The 14,201-nt window shown below is 44.6% G+C and overlaps 1 protein-coding gene across 3 annotated transcripts in view; it reads left to right on the top strand.

Moving 5' to 3' along the window:
- Nucleotides 1-4,868: 4,868 nt before the first annotated feature.
- The window catches only part of LOC129857249 (cell adhesion molecule 4-like), a 150,796-nt gene continuing 141,463 nt past the window's right edge, over nt 4,869-14,201 (top strand). Inside the window, exon 1 of one of the 3 annotated variants that reach the window (XM_055925299.1) lies at nt 4,869-5,189. In XM_055925299.1, coding sequence (XP_055781274.1) covers nt 4,946-5,189 — 244 coding nt within the window. In that variant the 5' untranslated portion in view covers nt 4,869-4,945. The remainder of the gene's footprint in view (nt 5,190-14,201) is intronic. The other 2 variants (XM_055925298.1, XM_055925300.1) reach the window with 2 other exon arrangements.

The following is a 14,201-nucleotide window of genomic DNA, read 5'->3' as shown; positions in this document are numbered from 1 at the left end:
GCCTATAGTTGGGTGACTAGCTGATGCTACTAGACCTGCAGTCAAGGATGAACCCTGCTGTGAACTGGAGTGCAACATGTTTCAGCAAGATGGACAGCAGCAATATACCGGTCTATGGAAGCCTGTCTCAGTGGACATCTCCATTGGAATGAGAATGACTAGAGCATGTATAGTTCTCTTGAATAATATAGCAACTAGGGCCCGCTCAAATCATTTTTTTTAGAACACGTGGTCTCACGTGTTGCTATAAACTGGCACATTCGTGCACGTCACTTGGTTTTGTATGTTTCCTTGCATATACATTGATGGGCTGAAATAAAAGTTACGTTTTATCTGGAGAGGCAGGTGTTCCCCCATCATTACTCTCCAACAATGCCCCATCTGATGCGGGGGAGCCGCAGCTGACACCCGCCAACCGGGGAACAAACACTCGGAGAGAAAGTGACAGGGGAAAATGAAACGGGACGCGAAATGCGGGGGGCGGATATTATCCTAGCCAAAACAACATGATGAAAGAGAACATATCTCGGCGTGGGACAAGTAGAAATCAAAAGACAGAAGGAACGGAAGTGAGGTTGAGTGTGAGAAGTACAGAAGGATAAATCAGTAGCCTACAATCATGTCAGGCTACCCACGGGGCAGGAGAATTTATACAGATGGGCCTGTTATGGAGACTGAGACAGGCCACTTTTCATGTAGCAATTTTAGAGAAACAATCAGGCTTAGGGCTACAGCATTTCCATCGAGCAATTTTCAAAGCTGAAAATGAGAATATGCCCTCCTTCAAATATATTATAATTTTCAGGCTGAATTAATTAATTAACAAACACATGTTAATTACAGGCTCGTGTTACGAGCTGATCTGACATGCTATGCACTTTACCCATCTAAAGGTGTCGCCAAACACTTACTTTGAAACATTCATTCACGTATAATAAAATATTCACTGAGGTATATTCAAAAGAAAATACCATTTTCATAATAGGCCCGTTTGGTGCCACGCTCTGACTGGAAAACTCAATTTGGGGTGCAGTGCAACCACAGCATGACGGTAAGCTGAGTCTCCGGTGCTTCTTATTCAGTCGTTATGTGCGCACCCGAGCTCTGTCAAGAACAAGGGTTTGGAACCGCTGGAGAGTTTTGTTGGTTTCATTCCATTACCGCTATTCCAAGCGGTAATTTGATTAAATATAGCGTTATTTAGGCTAGTGCTCTGCTCTACACTCCACTGGTGATTTCACTTTACATTTAGAACACAAACAAACACAAGTTTTTTGTTTACTCCTAGCCTACTCCAATATCAAACTAGGTCTAATAAATTCCTTTGATGACAATAAGTTCTATAGCCTCCATGTATATGGCCATAATAGCACATTTTAATATTCAGGCTATTATGTTTTGAATGTTACAATAACATACTGTATATAGACTACCGTTCAAAAGTTTGGGGTCACTTAGAAATGTCCTTGTTTTTCAAATCAAATTTTATTTGTCACATACACATGGTTAGCAAATGCCAATGCGAGTGTAGCGAAATGTTTGTGCTTCTAGTTCCGACCATGCAGTAAAATCTAACAGGTAATCTAACCTAACAATTTCACAACAACTACCTTATACACACAAGTGTAAAGGAATGAATAAGAATATGTACATAAAAATATATGAATGAGTGAGGGCCGAATGGCATTGGCAAGATGCAGTAGATGGTATAGAGTACAGTATATACATATGAGATGAGTAATGTAGGGTATGTAAACATTATATAAAGTGGCATTGTTTAAAGTGGCTAGTGATACATTTATTACAGCAATTTTCCATTATTAAAGTGGCTAAAGATTTGAGTCAGTATGTTGGCAGTAGCCACTCAATGTTGGTGATGGATGTTTAACAGTCTGATGGCCTTGAGATAGAAGCTGTTTTTCAGTCTCTCGGTCCCTGCTTTGATGCACCTGTACTGACCTCGCCTTCTGGATGATAGCGGGATGAACAGGCAGTGGCTTGGGTGGTTGTTGTCCTTGATGATCTTTATGGCCTTCCTGTGACATCGGGTGGTGTAGGTGTCCTGGAGGGCAGGTAGTTTGCCCCTGGTGATGCGTTGTGCAGACCTCACTACCCTCTGGAGAGCCTTACGGTTGTGGGCAGAGCAGTTGCAGTACCAGGCGGTGATACAGTCCGACAGGATGCTCTCGATTGTGCATTTGGTGACAAGCCAAATTTGTTCAGCCTCCTAAGGTTGAAGAGGCGTTGCTGCGCATTCTTCACCACGCTGTCTGTGTGGGTGGACCAATTCAGTTTGTCCGTGATGTGTACGCCGAGGAACATAAAACTTTCCACCTTCTCCACCACTGTCCCGTCGATGTGGATAGGGGGCTGCTCCCTCTGCTGTTTCCTGAAGTTCACGATCATCTCCTTTGTTTTGTTGACATTGAGTGTGAGGTTATTTTCCTGACACCACACTCCAAGGGCCCTCACCTCCTCCATGTAGGCTGACTCGTCGTTGTTGGTAATCAAGCCTACCACTGTAGTGTCGTCTGCAAACTTGATGATTGAGTTGGAGGCGTGCATGGCCACGCAGTCATGGGTGAACAGGGAGTACAGGAGAGGGCTGAGAACGCACCCTTGTGGGGCCCCAGTGTTGAGGATCAGCGGGGTGGAGATGTTGTTACCTACCCTCACCACCTGGGGGCGGCCCGTCAGGAAGTCCAGGACCCAGTTGCACAGGGTAGGGTCGAGACCCAGGGTCTCGAGCTTAATGACGAGTTTGGAGGGTACTATGGTGTTAAATGCTGAGCTGTAGTCGATGAACAGCATTCTTACATAGGTATTCCTCTTGTCCAGATGGGTTAGGGCAGTGTGCAGTGTGAATGCAATGGCGTCGTCTGTGGACCTATTGGGGCGGTAAGCAAATTGGACTGGGTCTAGGGTGTCAGGTAGGGTGGAGGTGATATGGTACTTGACTAGTCACTCAAAGCACTTTATGATGACGGAAGTGAGTGCTACGGGGCGATAGTCATTTAGCTCAGTTACCTTCGCTTTCTTTGGAACAGGAACAATGGTGGCCCTCTTGAAGCATGTGGGAACAGCAGACTGGGATAAGGATTGATTGAATATGTCTGTAAAACACAGCAGCCAACTGGTCTGCGCATGCTCTGAGGACGCGGCTGGGGATTCCATCTGTGCCGGCAGCCTTGCGAGGGTTAACGCGTTTAAATGTTTTACTCACGTTGGCTGCAGTGAAGGAGAGCCCGCAGGTTTTGGTAGCAGGCCGTATCAGTGGCACTGTGTTGTTCTCAAAGCGAGCAAAGAAGTTGTTTAGTTTGCCTGGGAGCAAGACATCGTGGTCTGCGACGGGGCTGGTTTTCCTTTTGTAGTCTGTGATTGACTGTAGTCCCTGCCACATACCTCTCGTGTCTGAGCCGTTGAATTGCGACTCTACTTTGTCTCTATACTGACGCTTCGCTTGTTTGATTGCCTTGCGGAGGGAATAGCTACACTGTTTGTATTCGGTCATGTTTCCGGTCACCTTGCCCTGATTAAAAGCAGTGGTTCGTGCTTTCAGATTTGCGCGAATACTGTCATCAATCCACGGTTTCTGATTGGGGGAATGTTTTAATAGACGCTGTGGGAGTCCTCAACTGGCAGCTTCATTAAATATTACCCGTAAAACACAAGTCTCAACGTCAACAGTGAAGAGGCGACTCCGGGATGCTGGCCTCCTAAGCAGAGTTGCAAAGAAAAAGCCATATCTCAGACTGGCCAATAAAGAGAAAAGATTAAGATGGGCAAAAGAACACAGACACTGGACAGAGGAACTCTGCCTAGAAGGACAGCACCCCGGAGTCGCCTCTTCACTGTTGACGTTGAGACTGGTGTTTTATGGGTACTATTTAAGGAAGCTGCCAGTTGAGGACTTGTGAGGCGTCTGTTTCTCAAACTAGACACTCTAATGTACTTGTCCTCTTGCTCAGTTGTGCACCGGGACCTCCCACTCCTCTTTCTATTCTGGTTAGAGCCCGTTTGTGCTGTTCTGTGAAGGGAGTAGTACACAGCGTTGTACGAGATCTTCAGTTTCTTGGCAATTTCTCACATGGAATAGCCTTAATTTCTAAGTACAAGAATAGACTGATGAGTTTCAGAAGAAAGTTCTTTGTTTCTGGCCATTTGAGCCTGTAATCAAACCCACAACTGCTGATGCTCCAGACACTCAACTAGTCTAAAGAAGGCCCGTTTTATTCCTTCTTTAATCATAACAGTTTTCAGCTGTGCTAACATAATTGCGAAAGGGTTTTCTAATGATCAATTAGCCGTTTAAAATGATGAACTTGAATTAGCGAACACAACGTGCCATTGGAACACAGGAATGATGGTTGCTGATAATGGGCCACTGTACACCTATGTAGATATTCCATAAAAAAATCTGCCATTTCCAGCTACAATAGTCATTTACAACATTAACAATGTCTACACTGTATTTCTGATCCATTTTATGTTATTTTAATGCACAAAAAAAGTATTTATTTCAAAAACAAGGACATTTCTAAGTGACCTCAAACGGTAGTGTATATATTTTTTAATGCATCTCTTTGAATATGAATAATACATGTTGGCCTAACTATGCATGTTTTGTAAATACCTTTTATTTGGTAGGCTGTTAATGTTTGTTATCAATTAGGTTTATAGTAGCCTACCTACATTGATTGATTGATTGATTGATCGATCGATCGATCGATCGATCGATATTGTAGTATGTTTCCTCCCTCTCCCCTTGTTTGCTGAACCCACCCTCATCTTTATATACAATTCTCCACTTGCTCCTTGCTTCTTATTGGTCAGAGAACAGTTCCGAGTCCCGCCCTCTCTGCTTGCTTTTAAATATATTTAAGTAACCAAGAAAAACTGTCCGAACCACGGTCGTTTATTCACGTCAACGAGAAAAAATGGGTGTATGTGTCTAGTAGTAAGCAGGTTTGTAGTATGTAAAAAGACCCCAGTGAATGTTGTTAAACAGAACCAAACACACTTCAGGCTTTATTCGCGGGTGAACCTGCGGGTTCACGTCACTTTGATTTCTCCAAGGAAGAGGAATATCAAAAAGAGATCAGCGGGACTATCAACGATGGCATTTACGGCGGTGTGGAACTACTGCGCTCCCTTGTCTGTCATCACTTTGCTATCTCTTGTGGGGACAGGTAAGAACATTTTATATTTGGGAATGATATAAAGAACGGGCTATCCGCTGGTTAAGAAAGACTCAGAAACGAGAGATTCATACTTTCTGTAGGGATCTTTGTTGCCCAGATCTTTGTTGACTATTCAAGTGGAAAGGAGTCCGTGACAATAACCTAAACGCTAAATATGCACCGCAGGCTATTTCGTTATGGATATTCTATATTTTGTCAGTGGATAGGACTGCGCGCTGCCTGCCTGGGACAGTGGTGATTGTGCATATGCGATTCCGCGCCTCATGTGGTCGGTGAAGCGTTTTAAGCCCGATGTGGTCTGTATCTCATTGAACACACATCGTTGATGTGTCACCTACACATCGATATATTGATGCTACATGGTAGCATAGTTTATTTTCTGTGTTTGGACAGGCAGTATTATATGCAAACATGCGTTGTTACGACCCCATATTGAAAACAAAAGTAAAAGCTATTGCCACCATTGTACCTTTTGGCCAGTGTTCAGATCTTATATGATATTTAATTGTACATTGCATCGCCATCATACGCCGTAACCTATACGTCTTCCACTTCATCATTTGTATCGACAGAACATAGTTGGGATACACATAACGGGGTGTATAGCTAGATATACGATTGTGCGCGCCATGCGCATAGGCTATGTAACCGCACAGTGTGAATATCGATTCAGCCACATGCCTGCTCATAACAAATACCGCAGCAGAGCAGAGAATCCCACTACTACCACACATTCTCTGTCCAGTCAGTCACTGCTGTCAGCGTCCTCGGCAGAGTAATTTTGCTCGCCTGGGTTCTAGGGACAGATAGTCGCAGTGTGCTAGCCCAGTATCCTTAGCATCACATGTTCGTCAGAAAATGAGTAGTAATCTATCAGACATTCTCCACATTATGTGTTCTGGGAGCTTTGAGTTCTCAACACCTTATCAGCTGGTCTGATATCTATAAATGTTGTATTGCAGAATGATCGTTAAAGCCAGGCACCCTGGAGGCTACTATTGTCCTCTCTCCCTTGTATATCTGTGTGCCTAGGGATAGTCCCAACCTGTTCCCATAGGGACAGCCTGTTTCATGCTCACCATCCCATGAGAACTGCATGTGCTGCACACTGGAGATATGGATTAATGTCATCTCCAAGACAACTTGCTCTGCATGGCTTTGCTTTCGCCATCTGTTTGTATCCGAGAGGAATTGCTTTAGCTCAGCTTGCGTCAATGTTTATTAGAATGAGTTACAATTCTCATGATTCTAACACAGAAATTAGAAGTGGGTTGTGTGGATAGTCTTGTTTTATAGGTTCCCATATAGTACCCATTAGCTATTACTAAGTTATATTACTGTAGTGTAGGCAGATGTCTTTATATTCAGTAATATTGATTATGCTTCTAGCAAGGCAGTGAATGGGTTAAGATCTTGCTTCCATAGTGTAGTGTATTGTCACAGAGCGGTGCTGTGCCTGCCGATGACGTCTACTGTTGGAGAAACATTAGTCTTTCCTCCATACCCCTATGTGTGTATTCCACAGCTGCTGCTCTATAGCCAAGAGAGGGAGAGAGAGAATGATGTTATATGCATCAGTGTGTTATTGTATGTGCATGTATCCTTTACTGGAGTAAGAGAGAAAGGTGCGTGTTTGTGCTGCTTACAGTGCAGGGTTTTGCCAGAGCTGCAGGCTGCCTTGGCTGGGGCCTGGTTGGTGATCACTGTCATTAATCAAGCTAGTGACAGGGCTGGGGGGTGGGGAGTCAGCCGAGGGGAGTAAGGAATCATGACATGTAACGTGGTCGAGTTTATGGGGAGCTGGAATGGGGTAGGGAGAGGGAGGAGAGCGATAGAAAGAGGGGGTTGGGGAAAGGAAGAAAGGCAGAGCGACAGTGAGGAGATGGAGCTGGAGAGATGGCTGGTTTTCAACACCCCTTCATCATGCAAATCAGGATGGATATCAAGAAAACTAATTTAGAGGGGAGGTGGAGGAGGGAGACGAGGGGAAGGGAGAAAAAGAGAGACCCTCTGACAATGGCAGAGAGAGAGATGGATGGATGGATTGGATGGATGAATAGACAGTGATGTAAAGACAGGGAGGCAGCCAGAGATGGCTGCCTAAGAGGAAGAGAAGGAGAAAGAGGGACAGAAAGCGATGGTGAGTGGGAGAGAGATGAAGAAGAAAAGCAGAGGCAAGGAGGACTTCACAGCGCGTGTCTGCTGGGCAAGCCTGAGGGACACACACACACACACACACACACACACACACACACACACACACACACACACACACACACACACACACACACACACACACACACACACACACACACTGAGAGCTCTGTATCGGGGTTCTGGTGTGTGTGTGTGTGTGGGTGATCCGCTACAGCTGCAGGCCAAACTGCCAGAGCATCCCCAGAGCAAATCAAATCAAATGTTATTTGTCACATGTGCCAAATACAACAGGTGTAGACCTTACAGTGAAATGCTTACTTACAAGCCCTTAACCAACAATGCAGTTTTAAGAAAAATACAACCAAAAAAATAAGAAATACAAGTAACAAATAATTAAAGAGCAACAGTAAAATAACAATAGCTTGGCTATATACAGGGGGTACCGGTACAGAGTCAATGTGCGGGGGCATTGGTTAGTCGAGGTAATTGAGGTAATATATACATGTGGGTAGATTTATTAAAGTGACTTATGCATAGATAATAACAGAGATTGGCAGCAGTGTAAAAGGGCGGGGGGGGGGGCGCAATGCAAATAGTCCAGTTAGCCATTTGATTAGATGTTCAGGAGCCTTTTGGACCTAGACTTGGCGCTCCGGTACCGCTTGCTGTGCGGTAGCAGAGAGAACACTATTTGACTAGGGTGGCTGGAGTCTTTGACAATTTTTAGGGACTTCCTCTGACACCGCCTGGTATAGTGGTCCTGGATGGCAGAAAGCTTGGCCCCAGTGATGTACTGAGCCATACGCACTACCCTCTGTAGTGGCTTGCGGTCGGAGGCCGAGCAGTTGCCATACTGCTAACGCCACCTCTGCTGCTACCAGCACCACTACCACCACACTGCACCCCAGCCAGTCTGCTCTTACTGCTGCTCCTATCACCTCTGGGCATTGAATCTCCTCCATTTGTTTATGTGACTGCGTGCAATGAGAGCCATCCGTTTGAGCCCCTTGTCATCATGCATCTGGGCCATGGATCTGCTAAAGACACTGGCGTTGAAAAACGGTAGCAATTGGATGGACTTGGGAGAAGATTTGAATATCAATTATTGTCGGTGTGCACACGTACACATCCACATGCGCCGAGTATAAATCAATGTCGGTGTGAGTCACCGTCTTATTCTGCCTTAAACACACTAACATATAGGGAAGCAGGCATACACTCACACACACTGGGACTTCAGAGGACAGCTGACACAGTTTGATCAGGTTACTGTCTAATGCAAGAAGATGAGTGATTACGCAAGACGCTCTGTCAGCCTGAGTCGTTTTTTTATGCTTGTCAGGCATAGTTTGCATCATGTCAGAGTAGGATTCACTTGTGCTTTCTTCTAGATTACGCCGGAATCACTAGTTCAGCTCACCACTTTGTTCTTTAATGCATCGAAGAAGTCTTCAGCGTAAGCCAAGCTTTTATCCTTTGATCCAAACCTTTGATAATTCTACTCCAAATAAAATAAGGTTGTCGACAATTTCATTAAAATAGTGGGACGTCCTCCTCTTCTCGCACTCGTGCCATAATAAAGTTCTTGAGCGATGCCAATGTTGGAATTTCTCTGTAGTACATCCTTACTTAATGATTCCTCTCTAGTAGGACTACACGATAGGAAAATCAAACGTTGTCATACGGTGCTGGCGTGCCCGTCAAGTCAACATGATTGGGGCAATACTCAGGTTTGTTTGTATTCAGCCTGGCACGGCAGTATCACAGCAGTTTGATCAGCTGATTTAGTTTAAAGGCTATCTGCTGTCAAAACAGAAGCTCTGTCTTCTGCACTACGGGATACTGAAGGGATCAACTCATAAACAAATTTTAGTGTGTCGCTTTTCACAAAGTCACAACGGTGAACGAGAGAAAGAGAGCGAGAGTGAGTCACGGAGCGTAATGTGGGCGAGTTTTATTCTTCCCCCTTCGGTTTTATGGTTCCATTACTCATGATTTTGAATTTCCTAGCTGACTGTTTAGTGCAGGTGATGCATTTAACTGTAATGATTTTCTCATTTCCAACTAGCCCATCGTCTCATCCATAACAATGGAACTATGGAAATATGGGCAATATCTCAAGTCTTAAGTATATTCCTCTTTTAGTCTTTTCTCCCTTCCTCTACACACTGATCAGAAAACACAGGATATGTGAAAGCAACATGGTAGAAGCCCATCAGGAATGTCTAGCTCATCAATGTCAGTGCAGACTGCAGAGGGAGGGAAGAGAGGAAGCCACTTTGAGATTATTGAGATGACTTGGCCTCTATCAGACTTGGCCGTCAGTCACATGCCATAGTTCACTTCCTGTTTACTACTTCCAGTAGCTGATCTGTCCGCAGTGAGAAGTTGACAGGATATAAATAGATTGTGGAGACTGGCAATGGAAAGGCAGAAGGCAACCATGTTGATGATTTTAGTCAGATATCTCATTTGTTTCTTTTCAGTCCAATAAAAAGAAATTCAGGACTTGTGAGGGATTATTAAAAAAAATATACATTGACTTATATTGACTTTGAAGCGGAATTTAATTTAGAATAATTGACCTCTCCCCAGAGAGTGCTAAAATAGCTAATAATAACGGTGATTTACCTAAGCTGTCCTTATGACATGTCTATGTCTGAGGAATTGGCTTTCCACCAACTTCTCTGGGAAGATGTTATGATGAAGAGGAGATGTCAAGGACATCCTTATTTTCTGTCTCTCTCAGCCTGTCAATCAATCTGTTGTTTAATCTCCCGTTGAGTGTCTGCTCCTCTCTCCTCCCCAGCTTCTTGGTCAGTAAACTTCGACAGCCTTTTCTCATGTCCCTCTGTATGTTCTGACCTTCTGTCTCTTGGGCCGGTGCTCTTTATGTTCCTTACCGCTGTCTGTGTGTCTGTTTTGCTGTTGAGACTGTGAAATCAGAGCATTGATTCCCACTTCACCATCGCTTGACACTTTGTGTAGTATATGTGCTACTGCTGTGTGTTCTTTGTGCGCCACACTCTTATGTGAAGGACCTCGGAATTGAATTCAACAATAGCAAGAAACAGGGACAATGAGAGAACTAGGGAGAGTGAGTGGGAAAGAGAGAGAGGAAGAGAGAGAGAAACAGGGCTAAAGAGAAAACAGGATATAGAGCTTGAAGAAGGGGAAGTCACAGAGGTGAACATTCCTTCCTATTGAGGACTCTGTTGCCATGACTCTGGGTAAACACCGCCCCCCTCCCCTTTGCTCCCCGTGCTTGTTTAACACCCTGCTCCACCCTGCTGACACCTGTCTCCCTGACTCCCGGATGGCCTGGCACTAACACAGCGGGATGGAGGGCCCCCGGTAACACTGTAACCACAGTGATTATACCCACTCAGACGGCGTTAGAGCCCTCGCCAGCCTTGATTGGATGATAGGAGCTGATTGAACTGAAAGGCCACCTATCTCAAATTGGAGTGTTGAAACCTGGGTGCTGCTTGAGCAACGGAGCTAATACATGCCTCCCATTGGTTGATGAGGATGAAGAGAGAAGCAGACAGAAGCACGCCCACTCACACACACACACAGACACACGCACACACTTCAAATCACCTGTGATGAGTGGCTAGCCATCTTACATTGGAGTGTAAGGCACAACAGTGTAATGGGGCTAATACTGTCCCATCGTTAGCTCATGAGTACAGTCTGAGTACAGATTCTGAATGGGCTATATTAGGGGCTCCTCCAGGGTCAGGGGGATGAGAGACACAGAGATTAGTCCAGGTGAGGCTTTCTCAGCAGGGCATGACACGCAGACCAGTCCCCCTGGAGTCTGGCTCTGTTGGAGGTGGTTTATGCTGAGCAGAGAGGGTGATCGGAGAAGAGAGGATAGAGAGGAGAAAGAGGAGGGTGTATATTGCTGCTTGTTGGGCCTGGGAAAGATGGAAGCTGGGAAAGGAGGGAAGGAGCCCTGAGCGTACGTCACAGACCAGTGGAGCGAACCGGCTGAGAGCCGGGGTGAGAGACGGAGAGAGGAGTCCAACAAACGAGTGAATGATTGCAGGATTTGGAGTTGAAAATGGAAGGGTGGAGAAAGACAAGGAAGATGAATCTGCCTGTGCAGAGCCTTTTTATTTGTATTTTTATTGAACTTTTGTTTAACCAGGCAAGTCAGTTAAGAACATATTTTTATTTACAATGACAGCCTACCAAAAGGCAAAAAGCCTCCTGCGGGGGCTGGGATTCCCCCCCAAAAATATATATATGTAGGACAAAACACACATCACGACAAGAGAGACAACACAACACCACAACACATGAAGAGAGACCTAAGACAACAACATAGCATTGCAGCAACACATGACAACAGCATGGTAGCGACACAACATGACAACAACATGGTAGCAACACATGGCAGCAGCACAACATGGTAGTAGCACAAAACAGGGTACAAACATTATTGGGCACAGACAGCAGCACAAAGGTCAAGAAGATAGAGACAACAATACATCACGCAAAGCAGACACAACTGTCAGTAAGAGTGTCCATGATTGAGTCTTTGAATGAAGAGATTGAGATAAAACTGTCCAGTTTGAGTGTTTGTTGCAGCTTGTTCCAGTCGCTAGCTGCAGTGAACTGAAAAGAGGAGCGACCCAAGGATGTGTGTGCTTTGGGGACCTTTAACAGAATGTGACTGGCAGAACGGGTGTTGTATGTGGAGGATGAGGGCTGCAGTAGATATCTCAGCTAGGGGGGAGTGAGACCTAAGAGGGTTTTATAAATAAGCATCAACCAGTGGGTCTTGCGACGCGTATACAGAAGTGTCCAGTTTACAGAAGAGTGTAGAGTGCAGTGATGTGTCCTATAAGGAGCATTGGTTGTAAATCTGATGGTCGAATGGTAAAGAACATCTAGCCACTCGAGAGCTGGAAAGCTGGAGGAAGAGAAGAAGAAAGAGGTGGAGAGATTAAGAACGGAGGCGTGACCACAGGCAATGTACAGAGATCCAAGGCGGCAGTGGAAAGAGGAGTGGGAGAGAGACTCGATGGTCATGTAGAGAGGAGTGGGTGCTGTGTAGGTGAACACAACAGACTACGCAGAGAAAAGAGGCCATGATCGATAAGCTCATTCTATACACACACACACACACACACACACACACACACACACACACACAGATATACCCTGTCTGTCATTCTCTCAGGTCGCTATGCTCCCACTTACATAGTGTGTAGAACAGCACAGTAGTACTTAGTGTTCAGTATTAACCCCCCCCCACCCCACCCCCCTCTTCAAATTACTAAGATTTCCTCTTGAAATGACCTTCTCAGAACCCCCCCTGAACCCCCTCCGTAACACACACACAGACACACACACAGCCATTCAGCAGCTTGCCATTTACCAGGAGTTCTCATTTTTAATAATGGGACGTATTGATGAGCTCTGGAAATGTCCAGTCTTTCTCTCTTTCTCTCTTAAAGAGTGACTGCCTTTCAAAGATATTTGTTGCTTTTTAAAACAGAGTATGGGGCACCGATTCGAGTCATAAAGTCAGTCGTGTCTAAATCAGAGTTTGGAACATCGGTGCGTCACAACAGATAAATGAAGGTTGGGTTTTGGTTTGACACTAACATAGTGTGTGGTCCCGTGTGGCTCAGTTGGTAGAGCATGGCGCTTGCAACGCCAGGGTTGTGGGTTCATTTCCCACGGGGGGACCAGGATGAATATGTATGAACTTTCCAATTTGTAAGTCGCTCTGGATAAGAGCGTCTGCTAAATGACTTAAATGTAATGTAAATGTAAATGTAGTGTAAACAGCTGTGGTGATCGCTCTCGATCCAATAGCATAGACAGTGAGACAGACCTGCCCAGCAGCTCTGACTTTGTTTACATGAGACAACCCGTCTCACATGTTTTTACTTGAGAAATACTGCACAGAACACCTTAGTTAGATGTAAAATTGTGCAATGAAAACATCAAAATGAAGATCTCTTGAGTGATCTTACATTCATTCTTGGGATTTTGAGGGAAGTGAAATAGGCTTCCGTGTCCACAGTGTCTCATGGGGGACAAACATCATTAACCAAAAGCGGATTCAGACAAGAAACACAACTCCAAGACTGAAATCTCATTTTTCTAATGAGCAACAGAAAAACACGTGCCGATCGGCTTGTTCAGTGGTTCTAGAAGGGAAATCAGACTAACGTTTTTAAAGGTCACCACAACACTTTTGAAAAGGTCTGCGATGAGGTCACCATCTCAGAATGTCTCCCAATGCCCCCGTCTCAGTGCAGACTCATGTCTACTGTGAATATGCCTGTTGGCTGAGGTTGTTTTTTGTCTTGAAGGAAGGAGTTTTTTAGGACGTGGATGAAACATTGATATTCCAGACTGATTATGTTCCTTATACAGGCCAGCTAATTAGGATAATGGCGATAATGAGTTATTTGGCTCCTAATGTGTGTTTGAAGTGGGAGAGTTGCAGAAGAAGGTTTCTCAGTGGGCTTGTCATTATTAGCTGTTACCAACAGTGATATAATGCTTTGTTTATCTGAGCCGTCCCATATGCTCTTTCAAGAACAAGCATGTCTGTTGATTGCTAGATTCAGTGAAAAGGATAACTGCTGCCACTAGATCAAATACACAAGATTGAGCAATATGGTTCTGGAGGGAGGCCAGATAATTGTTGACTAGTGCTGAGCCGAATAATCAAAATTTCAGTAATTTTTTTGTTTATTAACAGCTAATTGATAATAATATTTTAGTAAAGTAATTTGAATAAATTATGGTTAATAGGTGATAATCAGTAATGGGCAGTCACTACCATCATGGGACTTCTATTAATTGTTAGAT

The sequence above is a fragment of the Salvelinus fontinalis genome, chromosome 6, assembly GCF_029448725.1.
Source record: "Salvelinus fontinalis isolate EN_2023a chromosome 6, ASM2944872v1, whole genome shotgun sequence".
NCBI classification, from domain to species: Eukaryota; Metazoa; Chordata; class Actinopteri; order Salmoniformes; family Salmonidae; genus Salvelinus; species Salvelinus fontinalis.
This window is presented reverse-complemented; position numbering and strand designations above follow the sequence as displayed.